At 36.5% G+C, this 18,519-nt stretch overlaps 1 protein-coding gene across 14 annotated transcripts in view; it reads left to right on the top strand.

Moving 5' to 3' along the window:
- SLIT2 (slit guidance ligand 2) overlaps positions 1-18,519 on the top strand; it is a 244,033-nt gene that overhangs the window by 2,267 nt on the left and 223,247 nt on the right. For all 14 annotated transcript variants that reach the window (XM_071743858.1, XM_071743851.1, XM_071743857.1 and 11 more), the window contains exons 2-4: positions 377-448; positions 1,654-1,725; positions 17,972-18,043. In XM_071743858.1, coding sequence (XP_071599959.1) covers positions 377-448; positions 1,654-1,725; positions 17,972-18,043 — 216 coding nt within the window. The remainder of the gene's footprint in view (positions 1-376; positions 449-1,653; positions 1,726-17,971; positions 18,044-18,519) is intronic.

The following is an 18,519-nucleotide window of genomic DNA, read 5'->3' as shown; positions in this document are numbered from 1 at the left end:
CTGTAGCAGTCAAATACTGTGGCGTTATATATATATTGTAGCTTTAGTAGTTTCCTAAATGCAATTATAACCATGTTCACTGATACAGATTTTGATTCTGCTATATTCAAGATAAATGTGAGCTTTGTAGTGGCAGGCAGGACTGACTTAGTAAAGGTGTCTTATTCCAAAGTTTGAAACTAGTACTTTAAAGATAAACCCTCGTTCAGTCACTTGGAAGTTAGGAACTCCCATAGTTTTAGTTGTAGGAATGGTTCATTGAGTTCATTTACATCTCCTGACTTCTGAGAAGGCTGTGTCCATGAAAACAAACATAACAGTTTAAAAGTAACTTTTGAATGTTTTAATTTTGCTGCTTATAAATTATTCTTCTCAGGGATCTTAATGGAAACAACATCACAAGAATCACCAAGACTGACTTTGCTGGTCTAAGACACCTTCGAGTACTGTAAGTTTTATTTTTATATCACTGACACCTTTTTGGACTGATACTAGAGTTTGTTATAAAAACCACTGAACTAGTTATCTTTTGGTTTATAAACTGGGTGGGTTATCACTTTTTAACTATTGTGCTGCTACTTCTGAGCTCACAGCCCCTCCCATGTGTTCCACACTGATACCAGTAAGTTAGCAATCGCTTTAGATAGGATTTCTTTAAATTCTTTTAAATCTTTCCTTAAGGTTATAATTTGAGGATTTCATTTGGCATGTAGCTCACAAATAAGAGGTGCTAAAATTGATTTGAATGACTGTTGGAGTCACTTCACTTTAAGGTTAGGAAATTTTTAGTTAACACTGAAAATGGGCATTCTCAACCTGAAGTATAAGGAAGTTCATTAAGAAAAAGTTATTCCTTCATTTAATTTAAAACCATGTCCCAGGTGATGGTTCTTCCTTTTCTAAGCAAAAAGGAAACACTTTAACAGTGAATTTAAGGAAGGAATTATTTGGTTTGTGTGGGTTTTTTTGTCAATACTTTTGTTTCAACTGTTATGAAGATTTTGATTTTTTTTGTGTGGTGTTTTTTTTTTTTTTGGCGGGGGAGGGAAATCAAGCAAGTTTAAAATACTGCAGAATTCATTTATTTACTAAGCTGTTTATTCTGAGTGAATAGTGGTATAAAATCCTTTTCATGTTTTTCGCAAGCAGAATTTGTTGCAGTAATTTTTAATTGTATTTACAAAACAAAACTAATGTTACAATTACAGTCTCTGCACAGACTTTTACTGATGCTTTTTACCCAAAATGCAGTTCAATATTTCTGTTTTGTTACTCTCATGTGAGACTAGAGACTAATATTGCTTTCACACTGTTCAACCAGAGTACTATAACTTGCTGAAGAACAATGTTGTATGCGTGTTGGTGCACCCAGTGTGTAAGCCTATGTGTAACTTTTTGCCTTGAGGCTCTTAAAATAAATGAGCAAATATAATATCTATTTCTTTTACTGAGAATTATTCCCCCCCCTTTTGGGGTGTATGTGCCCATGTAACGTGTTGATGATGGGGGTCTGGGAGGTTAAGGTGGATGTCAGTCTAGGATAACTGTTGTACTATTTTAATGAATATGTGGTTGCCTTTAAGTGATTAATGTTAATGCCACAGGTTATCTTGGAGCTAATAAAACCTATGTACAACTTTTCCTTTATTTCAGTCAACTCATGGAGAACAAGATTAGTACTATCGAGAGAGGAGCATTCCAGGATTTAAAAGAACTGGAGAGGCTGTAAGTATTTTAATTCTATGCATGTGAGATTTTTTTTTAATGTCAGTTGTGTTAAGGTACTCAAGCTTGATTTTTGTTTTTATTAATTGTTTGAACTTGAGTCATCTGTCCTTGTGTCTACAAGAGAAATAAGAAATTTCCCAAGCAGTAAATATGGGACTTGAGTTGGGGGGAGTTTTCCTGAGCAGCCCAGCTTTGAGGTGTAAACTGCAATTGTCTTGTAGGAAATAGGTTGAATACTATAAACTATTTTCCCTTGAATACACAAGGAGATGTTTGAACATGAATACACCTAAACCATGGCTGTTCTCTGAGGGGAAGTGTTAGATATTTGTTAGTCTTTGAGGGGACTGGATGTTTTATATGATGTCTTACTGGAAGTAACTGCTAGGTAAAAAGTGTTGTCTTGTCATGTACTATGAAAGCAGCAATTGAATTTTACTCTATTGTTTATACGACTAAAGCCTTTTTAAAGACTTCAGGAAAAATATGAAGTGTTAGCTTTCAAAACCTGAATTTGAACTTTAAAAAAAAAAGATGATGTACTATGGAAATGGTAGGATCTTGTCTAAAGCAGAAGTGCAAACACCTACTTGGTTACAGGGCATTAAAAATTAGTATTTCTCTAACTAGTTTTGCTTTTTATAATAGCTGCTTTTTTTTCAGTAAGCCGCATACATTTTCAGTATGCGCTTTGTTTGCAACATTTCTTAAAGTATTTTTTTAAATGTGGTGTTCTCCTTATGACATTTGACTCCTTCAAGGCAAGATGCTGATTGTTGGATATAGTTTTAGTTTGAGGCTAGAAAAGTCTATGAACCCTACTGTATTAATGTGTGTTTCTGTAGAACTTGAGTAGAGTCTTCATTATCAGGTATCTTAGTTTCTGTGCTTTCATTAATCACCTTTCCTTTAAGCATGCCTCTGAGGTCTTGTTTAGTTTTTCATTTGCTGCAGCTTTAACTTCATAAGGGCTTTTCTTCTTTACTCCATTGAAAAGCAGCATTTGCCTAAACATTCAGTTTGTCTTATTATAGTTGTGCCTTGTATCCCCAGTTGCTGTGTGCTTAAAACAAAAAAGCCACAAACCATTATGTTTGGGTCATATAGACAAAGCTGCTCAAGAGAGTTAGTAACCACCCATGTAATTATGAAATTTCTATAATAGTGCAAATATCATGTACTTGAGATACCTCATTTTAAAAAATAATCCAAAATAAGTTTTCCACCTAAAAATGGAAAGTGTCGTTACATAGTGCAGCCTTTTCTGAATAAATTTTAATGAGAGATTGCTCTTAGAAAATGCATAGTCAGATTTTTTCAAAGTCCTATTAAACCCGACTTTATGCAATACTTTTTTACAATGTGTTTTAAACTTTGTACAAAGCATAGCAGTTTAGTACAACTTCTCCTGCTGAGGACTATATTGGAATAATATATACACATTCCTAAATTTAGTTTATAGGTTCTAGCTAAAAAAATTAAACAGCAGTGTCGTTCATATTGCAAAAGTAAGTACACATACATGAAACATTAATAAACATTAAGAGATCCATGCTTTCACTATGGATGTGGTTTGACACTAAGATACCAAATATTCACTAAGTTCTAAACAGTATATAGTCAAATTTATTTCTTGATTATCTTGAAGCAAGATCCTGCTGTGTGGTTTGTTAACAATATTTCAAAAATTATTTTAACTTGTTATAATTCCGAGGCATTTGATCATAGGATTTCTGAAGTACAGAACTGTTATACTAAAAAAAAAAACTTAATACTTACAACCTGCTTGTCTGTAGTGCTCACATTTTTTCATTGTTTTTTTTGTTTTTTCTTCTTTTTTGTTTCTGTTTTGGTAAGTCTGTAAAATCTTTGGAAAAGTTTTCCAGTTACATAAGGTAGTAGTTCTGAAAAGATTCTAATTACTGAGGCTACTTTTGTGGGTTATTTTTGTTACGTCTTCAGCAGGAAAACTGACATTTGAAAATTTTTATTAATTTAGACCTACAAAGTTAGATTCCCTTTTGTCTTCAGAATAATTTTGCATCTGCTGCAGTACTTGTCCGAGTTTCTTTAATTTGCTGGAATCCAGTCAATGTTAGGTGTGTGGGTGACTTGTAATTTGAATATATATGCAGGATGTCTTTAAACGGCCCCAGCTGTTGGCTAAGAGCAAATATTTCATATTTGTGAGGAAAAGCTGACAAAATTCCTCTTGTTTACAAATGCCAAGTCCATCTGATGAAGGCGCATTGTTATCTGACAGCCAATTCATCTCCTTGGAATTTTGAAATTCAAAACGATTTCTCATGAAACTTGTGGATACTTCCTTCAAGTATTTTCTTTTATACATTAAGCAGCAAGCATTTGAAAGGTTTTTAGGTTGTTTTTTTTCTTTCTTTTTTTTTTTTTTTTTCCAGTGTCTAAGTGTAGGATGTCACATTTCCACTTTAAGTACAGCATGCCAAGCTCCTGTCAAGGAATACCTGATGTGGTCCTGTTAGCATGCCAATGGGAGAAGTGAACCTTACTGCTACTTCAGTGAACTGAAGTTATTTACATGCAGTATTTCTTATGTTGGAATATCTTGCCCTAGCACATACGGGCTGAATTTTAAAATGTGTTTACTGTAGTTCACTACTCTTTAAAGTGAAGAATAGACTTCCACAGTAATTTGCTTTTTGGGGAAAAAAAAAAATAAAAATCCAACTCTAGGTTAAGTGGTGGTTTTTATTTTTTTGTTGTTGTTTTCAACTTTAATTTGATTTACAAAATATTTTCTTTTTTAAACCAGCTATCCTGATTTCCAAGGAATTCTTTGGTTGATCAGTGATTTACTCATCATGTATACTCATTTGTAGAGCTGATTATGCAAAATACTGAATTTCCTCAACTCCTTCTAAGGGAACTGGGAATTGAAGACCTGAAGCACTTTGCAAAATTTATCTCTGAGAGAAGACACTGTCAACCTTCTCAGAAGAAAACTAAGATTTGATTAAATCTGCTTAGACCTCTCCCAAGTGGATAGAAATGTTTCTCCTATGGTTTATTTCAGTAACAACAAAGTTCTAGCACACTATATATTTGTAGCAGTATGTCCACATTTAGACATAGTGTGTTCCAAAACAGGAATTTGTGTCACTGTAGTGTAATTGTAGAAGTGCAATGGAAACCAAAACCACAGTAAACACTGCTGTAACAGGTGATTGTTACTACAACAGCCCTGCTGTAATTTTGACGTAAAAATGTTCAGTTAGCAATAAAGAGCTACGTAAGAACTGGGGAGCTTGGGGGGGAAACAATATGGAAATTAGCAGCTTTATCCAGCTAGGTTTTAGCTGTGGAAACTTCAGTTGCTGGAGAGACCCTGCTGAAGCTGAAAGTGATTTTGCTGTGAGCCTTTTAGTTGGTTGCTTCTCTAAGAAGTCTTCACTGTGTATCCACTGCAGTGTTTGCTTGGTTATAATCTCCACCAGTTTTGTCTGAAGGCTCAGCCCTTAAAGGGGTTACTTGTTCTGGTCTGGACCAATTTGGACAATGCTGTGTGAGTGAGGAGGTCTGCCTTGGGTATGACTTTGTTTCCAGCCTGTATCTTGGATGGCTGAACCACATGGTCTGTTGTTGTGTAGATGCTTGGTCTGTTGGAACAACCCTCTTTGAACTTGAGTATACACAGCCTACTTTTTAGTCATCAGGACAGCTCATACTTTACTCTGTGTCCTTAAGCAGTGTCAAAAACTCTAATTATAATCTTGGCTGTCCTGTATTTAACATTGGAAAGACTGTCTGTATCAATTACTAACCTGTATTACGAGACTGTGTCTCTCCAGGGCCTCTAAAGTGTACGTTGCCACTTGGTAATGGCAGATTCCATAAAGAGAGGATTGAGATGAACTGTGACATTGTCTGAACCTCTCTTAAATAGACCACAGTAATTTATTATTGGTGGGTTTGGTCTGCTGCATGGCAGGAAGGCACAGAGGGTCAAGGTACAGAGAATTTTCAGTTAAAATTAAAGGATTTCCAGAGACCATTTCTTATTATAGGAGACAAAGCCTTTCAAAATCATTCCTTATGAGAATGTGAAATTAAACAGTTCTTGCTTTATAAAGCTCTTGGGTGTTGATGTTTATAATAGTTTGAAAAAATGTGCTTAGAAAAGATGAAGGTAAAATGGAAATCTCTGCTTGCTGCAAATTAACACTATTATAAGACACAGCTTTAAAACTGATGTTTTAAGAGTGGAGTCACTTGTTATCCTCATGACTATCTTCTTCTGTGGTGTTGCAGCTACTGGTCAAAGTATTTCAGTGCTTTTTTGCAAGCTATTGTCATCTGGTAGAAAGTATAAAATTTGGTTGAAGGCAGCTGCTATAGACTGTTGAACCAGTTCTATTATAAGCTACTGAAGTCTAAAATTTCCATACAGTTCTGTGTGCTCCAGAAATACAATGTAGTCAGGCTTGGAGGGCTAAGTATACTCTTCACTTGTTTATGTAGTAGAGCAGTTACCTTTTTATTTAGGAAAAAGTAGTTTTTGGCTGATTGGAACATTGTCTTTAATTTTTCCTAAGGATTTTTCAGTGTCTAAAGGTTCAGATGCCAGCTGTGATCATTCTGAGACTTTGCTAAGCATGCAAAGATGTTGGAATAGGAAGAGTTTACACTAATCATTTGAAAACTACCCCTATTTTTCTTCCTGTATTTCTGTATGCTCCACTGAGGCATCAGCATACCCCTAAAATGCTAATTTAAACTCTGATTCTGCAGACCCTTACCATGTAAGTAACTTGGTTTGCATGAGTAATCCCAGTGATTACTCTTCTGAGAAAGTTTACTTGTGTGGCCTTAAGTTTCCAGGCCAAGTCCCTACACCTTTGATACTTGAATTATTAGAATTTATTTCTTATATCCATTTATAAACTTAAAAATCTAAAGAGCTCACTATGTAGACTTAGAAAAAAAGCCCAACTCTTTGAAACTTATTCCTGATGAACACTAGGGTGGAGGTAAAATGTGAGTTTCTCAGGTTCTAAAACAACTGCAACTTCTGAGTTAGCATCTGAGCTAAATATTTACCCTCCTGTACCTCCTCAGAAACCAGCCCCAATGTGCTAAATGATGGGAGCTGAAATACTGTGTTCAAGAAAAGAATGCTGCAAGGGCTGAACTTCAAGTTGGTACTTGAAATAACTTTCAAACTGCTATCTATGTTGTATTTTTATGCTTCTTACAAGGTATTACCGAATGATGGAGGAATAAATATTTAAAAAATTAAGTGTTATGGTTTATGCATTTTTCTGAGTTTTTACCACACAGTTCTAAAATAGCAAACTGGAGTTTGGGGGAGAGTTAACAGCTGTTTCAAGATAAACCTGATAAACTGGCACTGCTCTTGTCTAGTGTAGGTAAGGCTCTTACGTGTATGGTCTTTCTGAGGGTGTAGATTTACTGATTGTATAAAACATGCTTTCCAGAGATAAAAGTAAACCTGTGTGCTAGCTTTTTACCGTGTGGCATGAGTTTTCAGTTTCATTCCCATTATTGACTACCTCTATCCATAAAATGGAAATCCCAAGCAGGAAAATAGTTACTTTGTTTTAAAAGAGGGATAGCAGCATTTCTATGATTTTTTTTTTTTTTCAATGTGAGCTGTGTCAGTGGATTAAACCCAGAATAGTTAGTTTTGGTCTGTATGTTTTCTTGCTGGGTTTTGAAGCTCTATAATACAGCCCTTCAGTTGCAGAAAAGAAGTGTTAAGACCCCCAGATTTCACTTCTACAGAGCTGAATGATCAAAGTTCAGGAGCTAAGGACTTTGGAAAAAATGACAAATGTTGTCTGTTTTTATGATGTAGTTTTTTCAGTTTTAACAGAAGCAAAACCTGACTTTATTTTTTCAAATTTAAAGAGGCTTATGCCTGAAGTTTAAAGGCTAAGGTGGAATTTTAGAACCACTAGTGAAAAATGCTATGTCAGCAGTAAAGTCACTGCTACTGGTCCAGGAATCATTGGTATCATTACCATAGCTAAAAGAAAAGTCAATAAATGAACAGTGTTTTGGCTTTTTGAGCTCAGTTCTTCATAATCTTAATGAAAGCAGGGTTGGTTTTTTTTTTTGTTTTTTTGTTTTTTTTTTTTTTTTTTAATGAGTAAAATCTTATATTGTATGGTGAGTGAACTTAGCTCTTAAAAGAGTTCTAGCTCTTTAACAAGAAGTTTGTCCCCATTATTTTTCTCACTGACTTTTGGTCTTCATTTTGGTGAGCAAGTTTATTAATAGACTGAGAATAAGATCCGAGTTGTGGTTCATTTTGAAGAGCTTCTAAGTTGTGCAGCTAGGAAGGTCTAGGAAGGACTGTCTACAACCTGAGGTGCTAATGCATGTGGGGTTTTTTTGGTTTGGTTTTTTTTTTTAAGTCTGCTTGAGGTTTTGATTTTTTAATTTTTTTTTAAACCTGTTAAAGCATAGATACTGTAGCATCTGTCTGACTTGAGTCTGAATATGAGCATTTGAAGGGTTAACACCTTCACACGTGTGTGATAGGTAACGGAAGAATAATGAGTTCAGGTAGAGAATGGGTTTTTGAACAGCCCTGAAGGGGGTGAACAGTTATTCCTTGTTAATCACGGATGTGAAAAAGCCATCTCCTAACTAATCCTGCATAGTTTAAGGGCAATGCATAGCACATTCCTCATCTTGGAACAAGGAGGAGACCATGAAGCCTGCGGTGCTAATCACTTACCAAAGGAATGTGAAACCATCTTACACAAATTGTGCTGGGGCACCTGTATTTATATTAAAAAAAAAATTAAAAAATACTCAAGTAATTACTAGCAGACTTTTGTCAAAGGAACTACAAATATCTTGTCTCAAAAATATGTAAATTCAGGAGCAGATAAAGGCTATTTTTAAAGACATTATTTAAAAACATGCAGTGTTTGAATGGAATTATAAAAATCAGTTAATAGATGCATTTTTGATTGCAGAATACTACAAAATGTTTGGTAAAACTTTTAAGTCCAAACCCAGTGTTCTGTTAAAAGCCTTGTAAATGTTTGCTGTTATTTTTAGTATATTTTATTCACCCAAGTCTTTTCTCATGGGACTCCTTTTATAGGTCTAGAAGTCAAATTGCAGTGTGAAGTCCTGTTTGCTCTTTGCAGTCCTTTTTACAAATTCCACGGCAGGAAGGCTGTTTATTTTTCCCACATCTGTTTTGTGCTCATCCTTTGTGACACTGTTTGCTGGATGCTCTTCTTTCTTGCTTCCTCTGAAATGGGTAATTTGCACTGTTGCAAAATGTTGAAACCAAATTTGATTCTACAGAACTGGTGTGCCAAGTGGTTTTTTTGTTTCAGGTAGCCTTTTTTTTTTATTCAGTAGCTGTTATAAATGGATGCTGTGGAGCACTCATTAAATTTTAAGATCTACATTTTAGTTTTACTCTGTAAAAATCATTTATCTGTTGTAGAGCCAGTTCATTTTTATTTTTGTTTTTTTTAAGATTCAGTATTAGGTGGCCACAGGTGAGAATTGTCTTTACATTTTAGTATAGCAAATTTAAAGACCATCTGAGATGCTCCTTATTTTAACTGCAGAAGCCACAGTTCTGTGTGGAATTTTATAGTTAAATGCCAAAATGTGTGAGGGATCTGGCTGCGAGGCTGCCACTTCAGTGACTCATATTGTTAAATTACCTCATTTACTCTAAAGTCTGGTTGAAACTTCATCAGAAATGTTTTATTTTCCTTCATAGTACCCAGTGCATTGTGCTGGCTTGTCTGTAATAATAGTCTAGACCGATAATCAAATACAATGTGGCAAAGCCTCCCTTAATTTTTTTTTAAGACACACCAGCTTTTCTGACTTTGGTTTGGCAGGATGCCTGTACAGGTGCTGCAGAAAAATACTTGAGTGAAGATTTACTGTGGTAACTTGCTGCCAGAAAGACAGTTACAAGCCTGTGTAGACTATCTGCAGGCCTTTCTTGCCCTTCTAAAGATTTGCCCAAACTCTAGCTAAATTCCATCTAATAGATCACCTTCCCTTCTTCTCCCCTCTTCTTCCTTTACCTTTTTTTTTTTTTTTTTTCCTTGGGAGTAATCCCAGGTGTTGTCAAAGATCACCATTGCTTCATCTGATACTTGATTCTGAATTATTTTATGGAGGTTTTATAGCTTCAGTCTCCTTCTTTGTGTTATATTTTGCATAATAAAATCCAATGATTCAGCCTCACAGGATTGTGGAGGTTTGAAGGAGCCTTGGTTGGTTGTCTAGTCCTGGGCCACTGATCAGCATAAAGTCAATCAGAACAGGGGTTTGAGGGCTGTTTCTGGTTGGGTTTTGAATGTCACCAGTGACAGAGAAGCTACAGCCTCGCTGGGCAACCTGTTCTGGCAGTGACCTCCCTCACAGTGGAAGATTTTTCTTAGATTTAAATGTGATTTCCTGTATTTTGATTTGTGCCAGTTGCCTTGTCCTTTCACTGCATCTGGCTTAGTTTTCCTTACTTGGGAAGGGAGTGCATTGCTTGCTTACACAGATGATGTGTTTATATATGTTGAGATCACTCTCAGCCCTCTCCTCCCCAGGCTAAACAGTCCCAGCTCTCATCATCTGATGTAAAAGGTGCTTCAATCTGTCTTCATGACCCTTCCCAGGACTTGCTCTAGGATGTACAAATCTCTCATGTTGAGTCTGGCTTTGGGCACAGCTCCCTGAATGTCTCATTAGTGCTGAGTAGAAGGGAAGGATCATCTGCCTTGACCTGCTGGCAGCACCCTTCCCAATACAGCCCAGCATGCTGTTGCTCTTTTCTGCAAGAGCACGTTGCTGGCTCCAGTTTAATTTCTTGTTCACCAAGACCCTCAGCTTTTCTTTGGAAAGCTGATTTCTGACTGGTTGTTTTCCAGGCTGTGCTCATGCTTGGGGTTATCCCTTCCCAGGTGCAGGACTTTGCATTTGGGTTTTGGTGAGCTTCATGAAGTTCCTTTTTTTGACCAATTGTCCAGGCTGTCCAGGTCCCTTGCATGCACTTGTTGTGCTGGTCATTCCTTCCTGCTTTGTATCATCTGCAAACATACTGAGGGTGCTCTTGGTCCTGTCTTCCAGATGGAGATGCTAAAAAGTAGTGGCTCCAGTACTGATCTCTGGGGTACATGGCTGGGTACTTTCAGTTTGTCTGTGAGGACAACTTATGAGAGAGTCTCAGAAGCTTTGCTGAAGTCAAATTAGAACAAAATTTGTTACCTTCCCCTCATATGCCAAGTTTCTTATTCACTTGATAGCAGGAGGCTATCAGGCCTTGGTCAGGCATTGTTTTCCCAATTGTAAATCCATGCTGACAACTCCCAGTCATCATTTTGTTCTTACTGTGTATAGAAATATCTTGTTTTGCTCTATCACCTTCCCAGGCATCAAGGTGAGGCTGCATAGCTTGTAGTTTCCTGGCTTTGTTTTTCACACTTTTTAATGTCATGGGTAGAAAGAATAATTACTAGTTATAGACATATCGTTTCTTTGGAAACAGGAAGCAACACAAACTTTCAGAGAGTTTTTCTTCCTTTTTTTTCTTTCTTAGTGTCTCTCTTCTTAGGAAAAATATGAAAAAGCCAAACCCCAACTAAAACAGACTTTTTCCTAGCTCTGCTTATTCTTGAAAACCTTAAAAACAAACCAAAACTGATTCTCTGTGCAAAAAATAGTCTTCTGTGTAATATATGGAGAATTGTTTAGGGCAGGGGAGGAATGTGGTAATTTTGGATTTCACATTAACTCTGAGAAGACAATGAAGGACAGAAAATGTTAGGATTCAAGTGGTGTGCATTAGTACAATGTAATAGTAGAGTTTGCAAACTTTCACCACTTCCTACACAAGCAAGAAGCTGAGTTTGCAGTAGTGTCTATGTCCTGCCTCCTTTCAGAAAATATTTCACTAAAATAAATATCTTATTGGTATTTGATATTAAGCTACCTTAGATACCTCAGATAGTTACTATTTAGCCTGGGAAATTGAGCCCCTATTGTGTTTTTTTGACCTGAGAAAAATTTTGACTTGGACATCCAAATGCTGCAAGATCAGCACTGAATTGCAATTTTTATTCATGTGATCAGTAAACTTGATACTGCTGGGTTTAATGAGATTATGAGGAGTTTGACTGATGAGATGAGAAGGTCTTTGCAGAGAATTCTTAATGGAAAAACTGGCACAATCTTTTGCTTAGCTCTTAGTTCTTGGGACTTCTCACTTGATGACATGTTCACGCAAGTCTTATTCACAGACAGCAGTTGCCAACTGTGTAGAAGTTCAGTATATTGTGACTTTGGACATGGCTGCACAGATGTTCTTTGCCTCTGGCAGATGGAGCAACATCGTGGTTTTGTAGGAAAGTAATAAGGCTTGCCTTCCTTGCAGACAAAAGCTTAAGTTGAGCTCTGTGTGAAGTTGTCTGATGGGGAAGTGTAGGCATCACTTATTCTTGTAGCTGTATTCTGATCCTGTGTATCTAGGGTCAGTTTTTTAGGACTTAATGGCTAAATCTGTCCATGGAGATGATTTTGGTGCAATGCCCTAGCTTTCTGTTGGGTTGACTCTGTATTGACTGAGCTCATAAAGCCTGAACTGATATCAGACAGTCCCAGCAGATGCACATCTCTGTAACCTCTTGGAACTTTTTTGGGAGCCTGGTGTGCTCTGTTATTGTGAATAGAAAGTACTGTTGCATGAACACTCAGTGGCTTGTTTACAGAAACATCCTTTTCATTTAAAAGTGAAATTTAATGAAAAAAATGGTTTGTGTCTTTTTAAAGTTTGCATATTTTACAAATAAGCTCCAGTGAAGAGATGTTAGGTGGTAGTTTTATATGGGTGCAATAATAATGTCAGCTGACAAAGAGTTGAGGATGTGCTGTTCTGAAGAGTGCAGTTTCTAAGCTGAACAGTACTGTGTGCTACTTTGCACAGACAGTGTATTTACTTTTCACTAACTATGAAGGAGGAATGGAAAATAATGACTTCTGCTGTCAGTAACTTTGCATGAGTTGGAAGCTTTCTATCCTTCTTCGTGAAACAGTGGTGGTAGAATAAAATGCATCTGTGCCTTGTATTTGGAGTTTTGGAAGGCTCTCACTCTCTCTGCACCCAATGGAATAGGCTGTTTCTAATTAGGGTACAGCTGATTTATAATTTTCTTGGAACAGCTGTTCAATCAGCTCTCAAGTTATCTTTGAGGGCTTTTCTTATTTTAGGGGGGGCTATGGCTAAAATTGGCTTTACGTGAACTAAAAACTTCTGGAAGACTACTTGGAGGGGGGGAAGGGAGGGGCAGGGGGGCAACAAAATAGCAGCCATCCAGTACCTGTGAGGTGGTTATAAAAAAAATGTAAGCCAGGCACATTGCTATGGTGAGACAAGAAGCAAAAACTGAAAGGAGAGGCTCTGGGTATGAGAGCAAAACTGCTACACCATGAGGACAGTCAAGGACTGGAACATCTTGGTTGCCCAGAGAGGTTGTGCAGACTCATATGGTTTCTCTGGCTGTATGCAGTTGATTACAAGAAGCAAGAGACAGTGATGGTTGTCACAAGTCTGGAAAACAAATACAGGAATACAAGCTCATGAATAAGAGTAATTGCAGATTATTACATTGCAGACAATGTAAGTAAGAAGAGGTTTTTTTCTTCCCTTCCTTCCCCATGCATGATTGGTACTGGATCCCAGTTACTGTGGCATGATAAACCTCAGAGAGTGGATTAGTGGCATGGCCAGACTTCAGTGGGTTAGGTTGTATGTCATGGGGAGCATGAGGACCTCTCTCTCATCCTCTAGATACCCTGTTCTCTAGAGCTAATCACTCAAGCCAATTTCTTTGCTTCTCTTCCTGTTGTCTGTTTCACAGTGCAACCTATTGCTTGTCTGTACCTACTTTTTATCTGTCTGTTGGCATTCATCTTCCTTTAAAGAGCATTTTCACCTATCTGTCAAAGATTTTCCTTCTTTGTCCTTAAACTGATTTTTCTGTCTCCTACTTTCATCACTTCAGTTTGAATGTGTTTTTCTAGTCTTTATTGTCTTTAGAAGGCTGAGCTCTGGGAGCTTTATTTAAAGTACTTTAGGCAGTATGTGGATTTCATGATGAATTCAAGCAGTTCAAAAATTTACCTGTGCCAGCCTGTCAGTTTGCCCAATTTCTTCCTAAAAATACATTCAATAAAATAAAAAGTTATATATATTTTAATTGCAAGTGCGCCTCAGTTTCCTGAAAAAATTTTTGATTTAGAAATGAAAAGATTTCTAAAATGTTGGACCCTCATACATTTATTTCTGGCCACTACCAAGAATCTTTTATTGCCTTAAGTATTTAAGTTAGAAGAGATTCTCCAGTACATTTTCTGTTGGTTACACCACTGTACTCCTGAGCTCTTTGCCTTTGCTTGAGAAATGCTATTTTTTTTTTTAGGCTCTATTGGGAAACTAAATGGTGGCACTATGAAATCTCATCACTGTTTCTTCAGTTCTTCACATTAAACATCCTGCAGTTCTGGGGGAGCAGTTCAGTTGATCCACTTCAAGTTTCTCTTATCTCTGTCTCAGTAAGGTGAAATCTCTGCCAACACACATGGCAAGAAAACATTGTGGAGTTTTTCTGGTTGTTTTTATGCTGAATTAGCTGTAGTTCTTTGCAATCCATAGTCATGGATTCTGTGATCCATCTGTGCTTACCTCGGGTTTCAGCTCCAGGGAGGAAGGGAGTTGTGCTTGTCTCTTGTTCCACTAGGTGTGTGTGTTCTGGATATTGCTATTTCAGACAAAATTAAGCATGAGGTCACCTGAAAAAGAGGAAATACTGGAGAATGAAGTATATATTAGTGAAACATCTTCACATAGGAGTATTTTTTTGACTCCTTGTGTGTGTTTGTGTGTGTGTGTGTGTGTGTATTGCAAAGACTGAGAATTCTTCATGATGACTGAAGCTGTTATATACTGCAATAGTAGTTTAAATATTCTGTATTTGCCCTGTATCCTTTTTAGCATTCACTTCCATGTGAACTCATAGCATTTTTTTAAACAGAGCTGGGTATTATAGTCTTGGAAAATTAATTTCAGTGAGGTCCAGTTTGTAAAATCTCCTTGTAGGAAACATAAGAACAGCAAATTACTCCTTTGAGAGCAACTGTTTTAATTTTGTATGTGTAACGAGTGGCTGAAGCTTTTTTGAGGATGATAATGTATTTTGCATTATTTCCTTCATGAAAATTAGTAGTGTTTTATATTCTTAGGCACAGACAGTAAGAAATGGTCAGATTTTTAGAAGAGAAAGTTGAGCTCTAAAAAACTCCAATGAGTAAGAAGAAACTGTTCAAAGTAGTAACTGCAAAATACAGAATTCGTTAAAGATCAGTAATTTATTTGTGTGTTCTCAAAGAACAAATGTTTTAATTTTGTACAAGTTTTATAAAATTATGAAGTAAAAATGTAGGTTGAAACACTAATTGTATCAGGCTCACTTTGTAGAAATTGTTGAGTCATGAGGTTTGTGCTCTTTGTTAGGTTAATTTATGAACTTGATTTATTGCCTATGACTCAGTTTTAAAACTCTGTGGCAGCACAGGCATCAGTGCAGCAACAGTACCTCAATTGTGAGGGCCATATGAACTACTACAGGTAGTAACTAACTCCTGATCTAAGGTATTAACTGCTTGTGCAGAAAGTTACTTACTAGCACAAGTGTTTCACCTGTGAAGTATCATTCTAAGGTGATGTCTAAAGTCCTAAGAGTGCTACTATATTTAGTGAAAAGCACCCTTCTGACTGAAGAACTTTATCATCACTTACAAAATCATTGTACTTTAATGCCTTGTTTGTTATTTAGGACTTGTGCAAAAATGCATACAGAGGGATTTCTTTGCCCCTTCAGTTAAAGTTTGCCATTGCTGTCCAATATCTAATTGAGTCCTTGAAAATACCAACAGAAATTTTTGACCTGAACAGCTTCTGATTAGAGGCTAACTTTCTAAAGTCTTGTTTGCCCCCATACTTTTTGATCTGTAGGACTTGGAGGTTTAAGTCTGAACTATTTAGCAAAGAGCTAAATCAATTTTATTTTTCTTTTAACCATTTGATGTTCAGTGCTGAAGTCCATTTTCACATTATTCTTTTCTGATCACAAAAGTTGACTGCAACAGTTTTTCTACTTCAGTTTTGTGGACTTAGTGTATACTTACACATACATTTACTAACAGTAAAAATCTCTAGTTTATAATGACCTTTTGAAAATTTGGTAGATCCACAAACACTAAAATATACAAATTCCTTTTTTATGTGGGTAATGTTTTCTTTTTAAGCATTGTTCAAATGAGAAGCCTTCCACTAGTCATTAACTTCTTTATAGCTCTGTCTTTCATTTAATTGGAAACTTACCTTCTTCTGATTTGAAAAGATGACTTGAAACATCAGTTTTTGTTGCTGCTGGATTAAGCATTTTTTAAAATTCTTACAACTTACTAAACTTTCTTCACTTATTTCACTTAACCCACTAAGTAAGGGGTAAGATTTCTTTTAGGATCTCCTTCTTTCACTCTTTATTCTCTTATCTTCCAAATTTAAATTTCTTCTGCTTAGAGAAATTAGGTTTTTTGGTGCTTGACTAACAAAAAGGAACATTACATGAAAACTGGATAATTTTGTATATCTAGTTACCAAAAAAACTGGCTGCTTGCTTGTGGTTTGAAATGTAGGAACAAGCCTGTGGCTAGGTAACAATATTTCTGGGATTATTTTGCACTTATCAGTAGTCCTGTTGAACTTTAGTGGAGCAATAATGAAGTGAATTTAATTGTGGAGCAATGTAAAACTGGATTTTGGTTGTGTCTGTGTATGTGTGAAATTATGGGGAAAAAAACCTTCAGATTGGAAGGACCTTTAGAGGAACAGTGTTTATGAAAAATGAGTCCTGAGAACCTAGTTTGAATATAGCCCTAAGACTGACTAAAGAAATTTTAAATCTTTATGAAATTCTAAAATTTAATTTTGAAAAATTGCCGTCAATACCTTTTTTTTTTTCCCCCCTTGTAGAATATTCTTGTATTGAAATTTGTAACATAACCATTGTAAGGAGGAAATAGATAATATCTTGCAGTCTGGTGTCCAGGAATGCTTTGAATTACTGTATTGAGAAGCACTTCCCATTGCAAAATGGGACTTTTGCTGTGGTTGGTGGGACAGAGCAGTGTGTGTGTTTGCTTGAATAGCAGGTGGCATGTGTGGTGCATGGCTTGAAAACAATCAAAAACCTGTTTTGAGCTTGAATTCTCTACTGGTATGACTGTGTGCTCCAGGGCTGTCGCTTACACAGAGAATAATGTGAACTGTATGCTTTAAAAAAAATAAGATGAAGATGGAATATATTTGATTTTGCTAGTGGTTGCTCTGTTGCCTATGGCTATGGTACTGTGAGCTTTGAACTTGTCACCTCAAATTAAAAAGTTTTGGCTATGATCAGCATGTTCAGTGAGAAACTTTATAGTCAAATGGGTAATTTCAGATTCCAGTTGCATTTTTTCTTTTGCACTGTTTTATGTACAACTGATTGTGTCTTATCTTTTCAAATTTAAATTCCTTATGATGTACCATTGCAACTACAGAGAAAAATGCATGCAGAAAAATGTCCCCTAATGCCAAATACGATTCTATGAAGCTGTGACTTTTTGACTTGTATTTGATCAAGGTTCCTGTAACAGCTTCTTCTGCTTTTATTTAAATAGGTTGTATGGATCTTTAGATACATTATCTCATTACTTAACCAAGTGTATGCAATTGATTCCCATTCCCTTGAACCTTTTCATGGTCACAGAATGTTGATCTTCATTATACTAAGAGGAACTCGGAGCTGGTGGGGACTTGAAGTTGAGGGGCTGGTTTTTTTGATTGTTTGGGGTTTTTTTTGCTTTCTGGTTGTTTATACAGGATAGAGCCCTGACTTTGTGACTGAGTCACACTACTGAGATTCAAAATCATTCATAAAATAGGTAATATGGTCTGCTGGGGAAACCAGAAAATGTAATTAGTCCATGGTAAATTTACGGCTGGACCATGTCTCCGCTAATGGACCAGCACTGCAGAGCCTTTTTGGTCTTTGAGATTAGCTTGATACAGCCTTGGGATGCCTGCTCAGATTGGTTGCATTGCATTGTTGTAGCACTTGTAACTTAACACAGCTTTTTCTTTCTCTTTTTCTTTTGAAAGGCGCCTAAACAGAAATAACCTTCAGTTGCTTTCTGAGCTGCTCTTTCTGGGGACGCCGAAGCTGTACAGACTGTAAGTAGGCACAAGCCAGTGACTGTTCTTCTGTAAAACTTGGAATTCATCTGTCATTGTGTCTTGCAGTAGGCTTTTTGTTTCTAGTCTCAAACAGGGCTAAAGTGCATCTATGAATCTTGATGTTTTGTTTACGATCAGCATTTTCTTAGACTGCTTTGCAAGATTTTTTGAAAAAAAAAACGAAAAACCTATATTAGATACTGATAGTTGTATGGGACAAAATGTTTCCATCCATTCTCACTTCCATAATGAAATTTTGCTGGAAGAATACTTTGTCTTTCCTCCTGTTTATATTTTGGTTTCTGTATTAAAAGAAATTAAAAAAAATGCCTGTGGAGATTCTGACCTAGAGATATAACACTGTATCAGCACTTTGGTTTTGTGGTGTTCTGTTTTTCTGGCTTCACACACTTGACCAGAAAAACTGTGGCACTGGGAAATGGTAGATCTGTGGAGAAGTCTCTCCTGTGTCC

Source organism: Heliangelus exortis, chromosome 4 (assembly GCF_036169615.1).
Source record: "Heliangelus exortis chromosome 4, bHelExo1.hap1, whole genome shotgun sequence".
NCBI lineage: Eukaryota > Metazoa > Chordata > Aves > Apodiformes > Trochilidae > Heliangelus > Heliangelus exortis.
The sequence above is the reverse complement of the archived record's forward strand: the minus strand, read 5'-3'. Positions and strand labels throughout refer to the sequence as shown.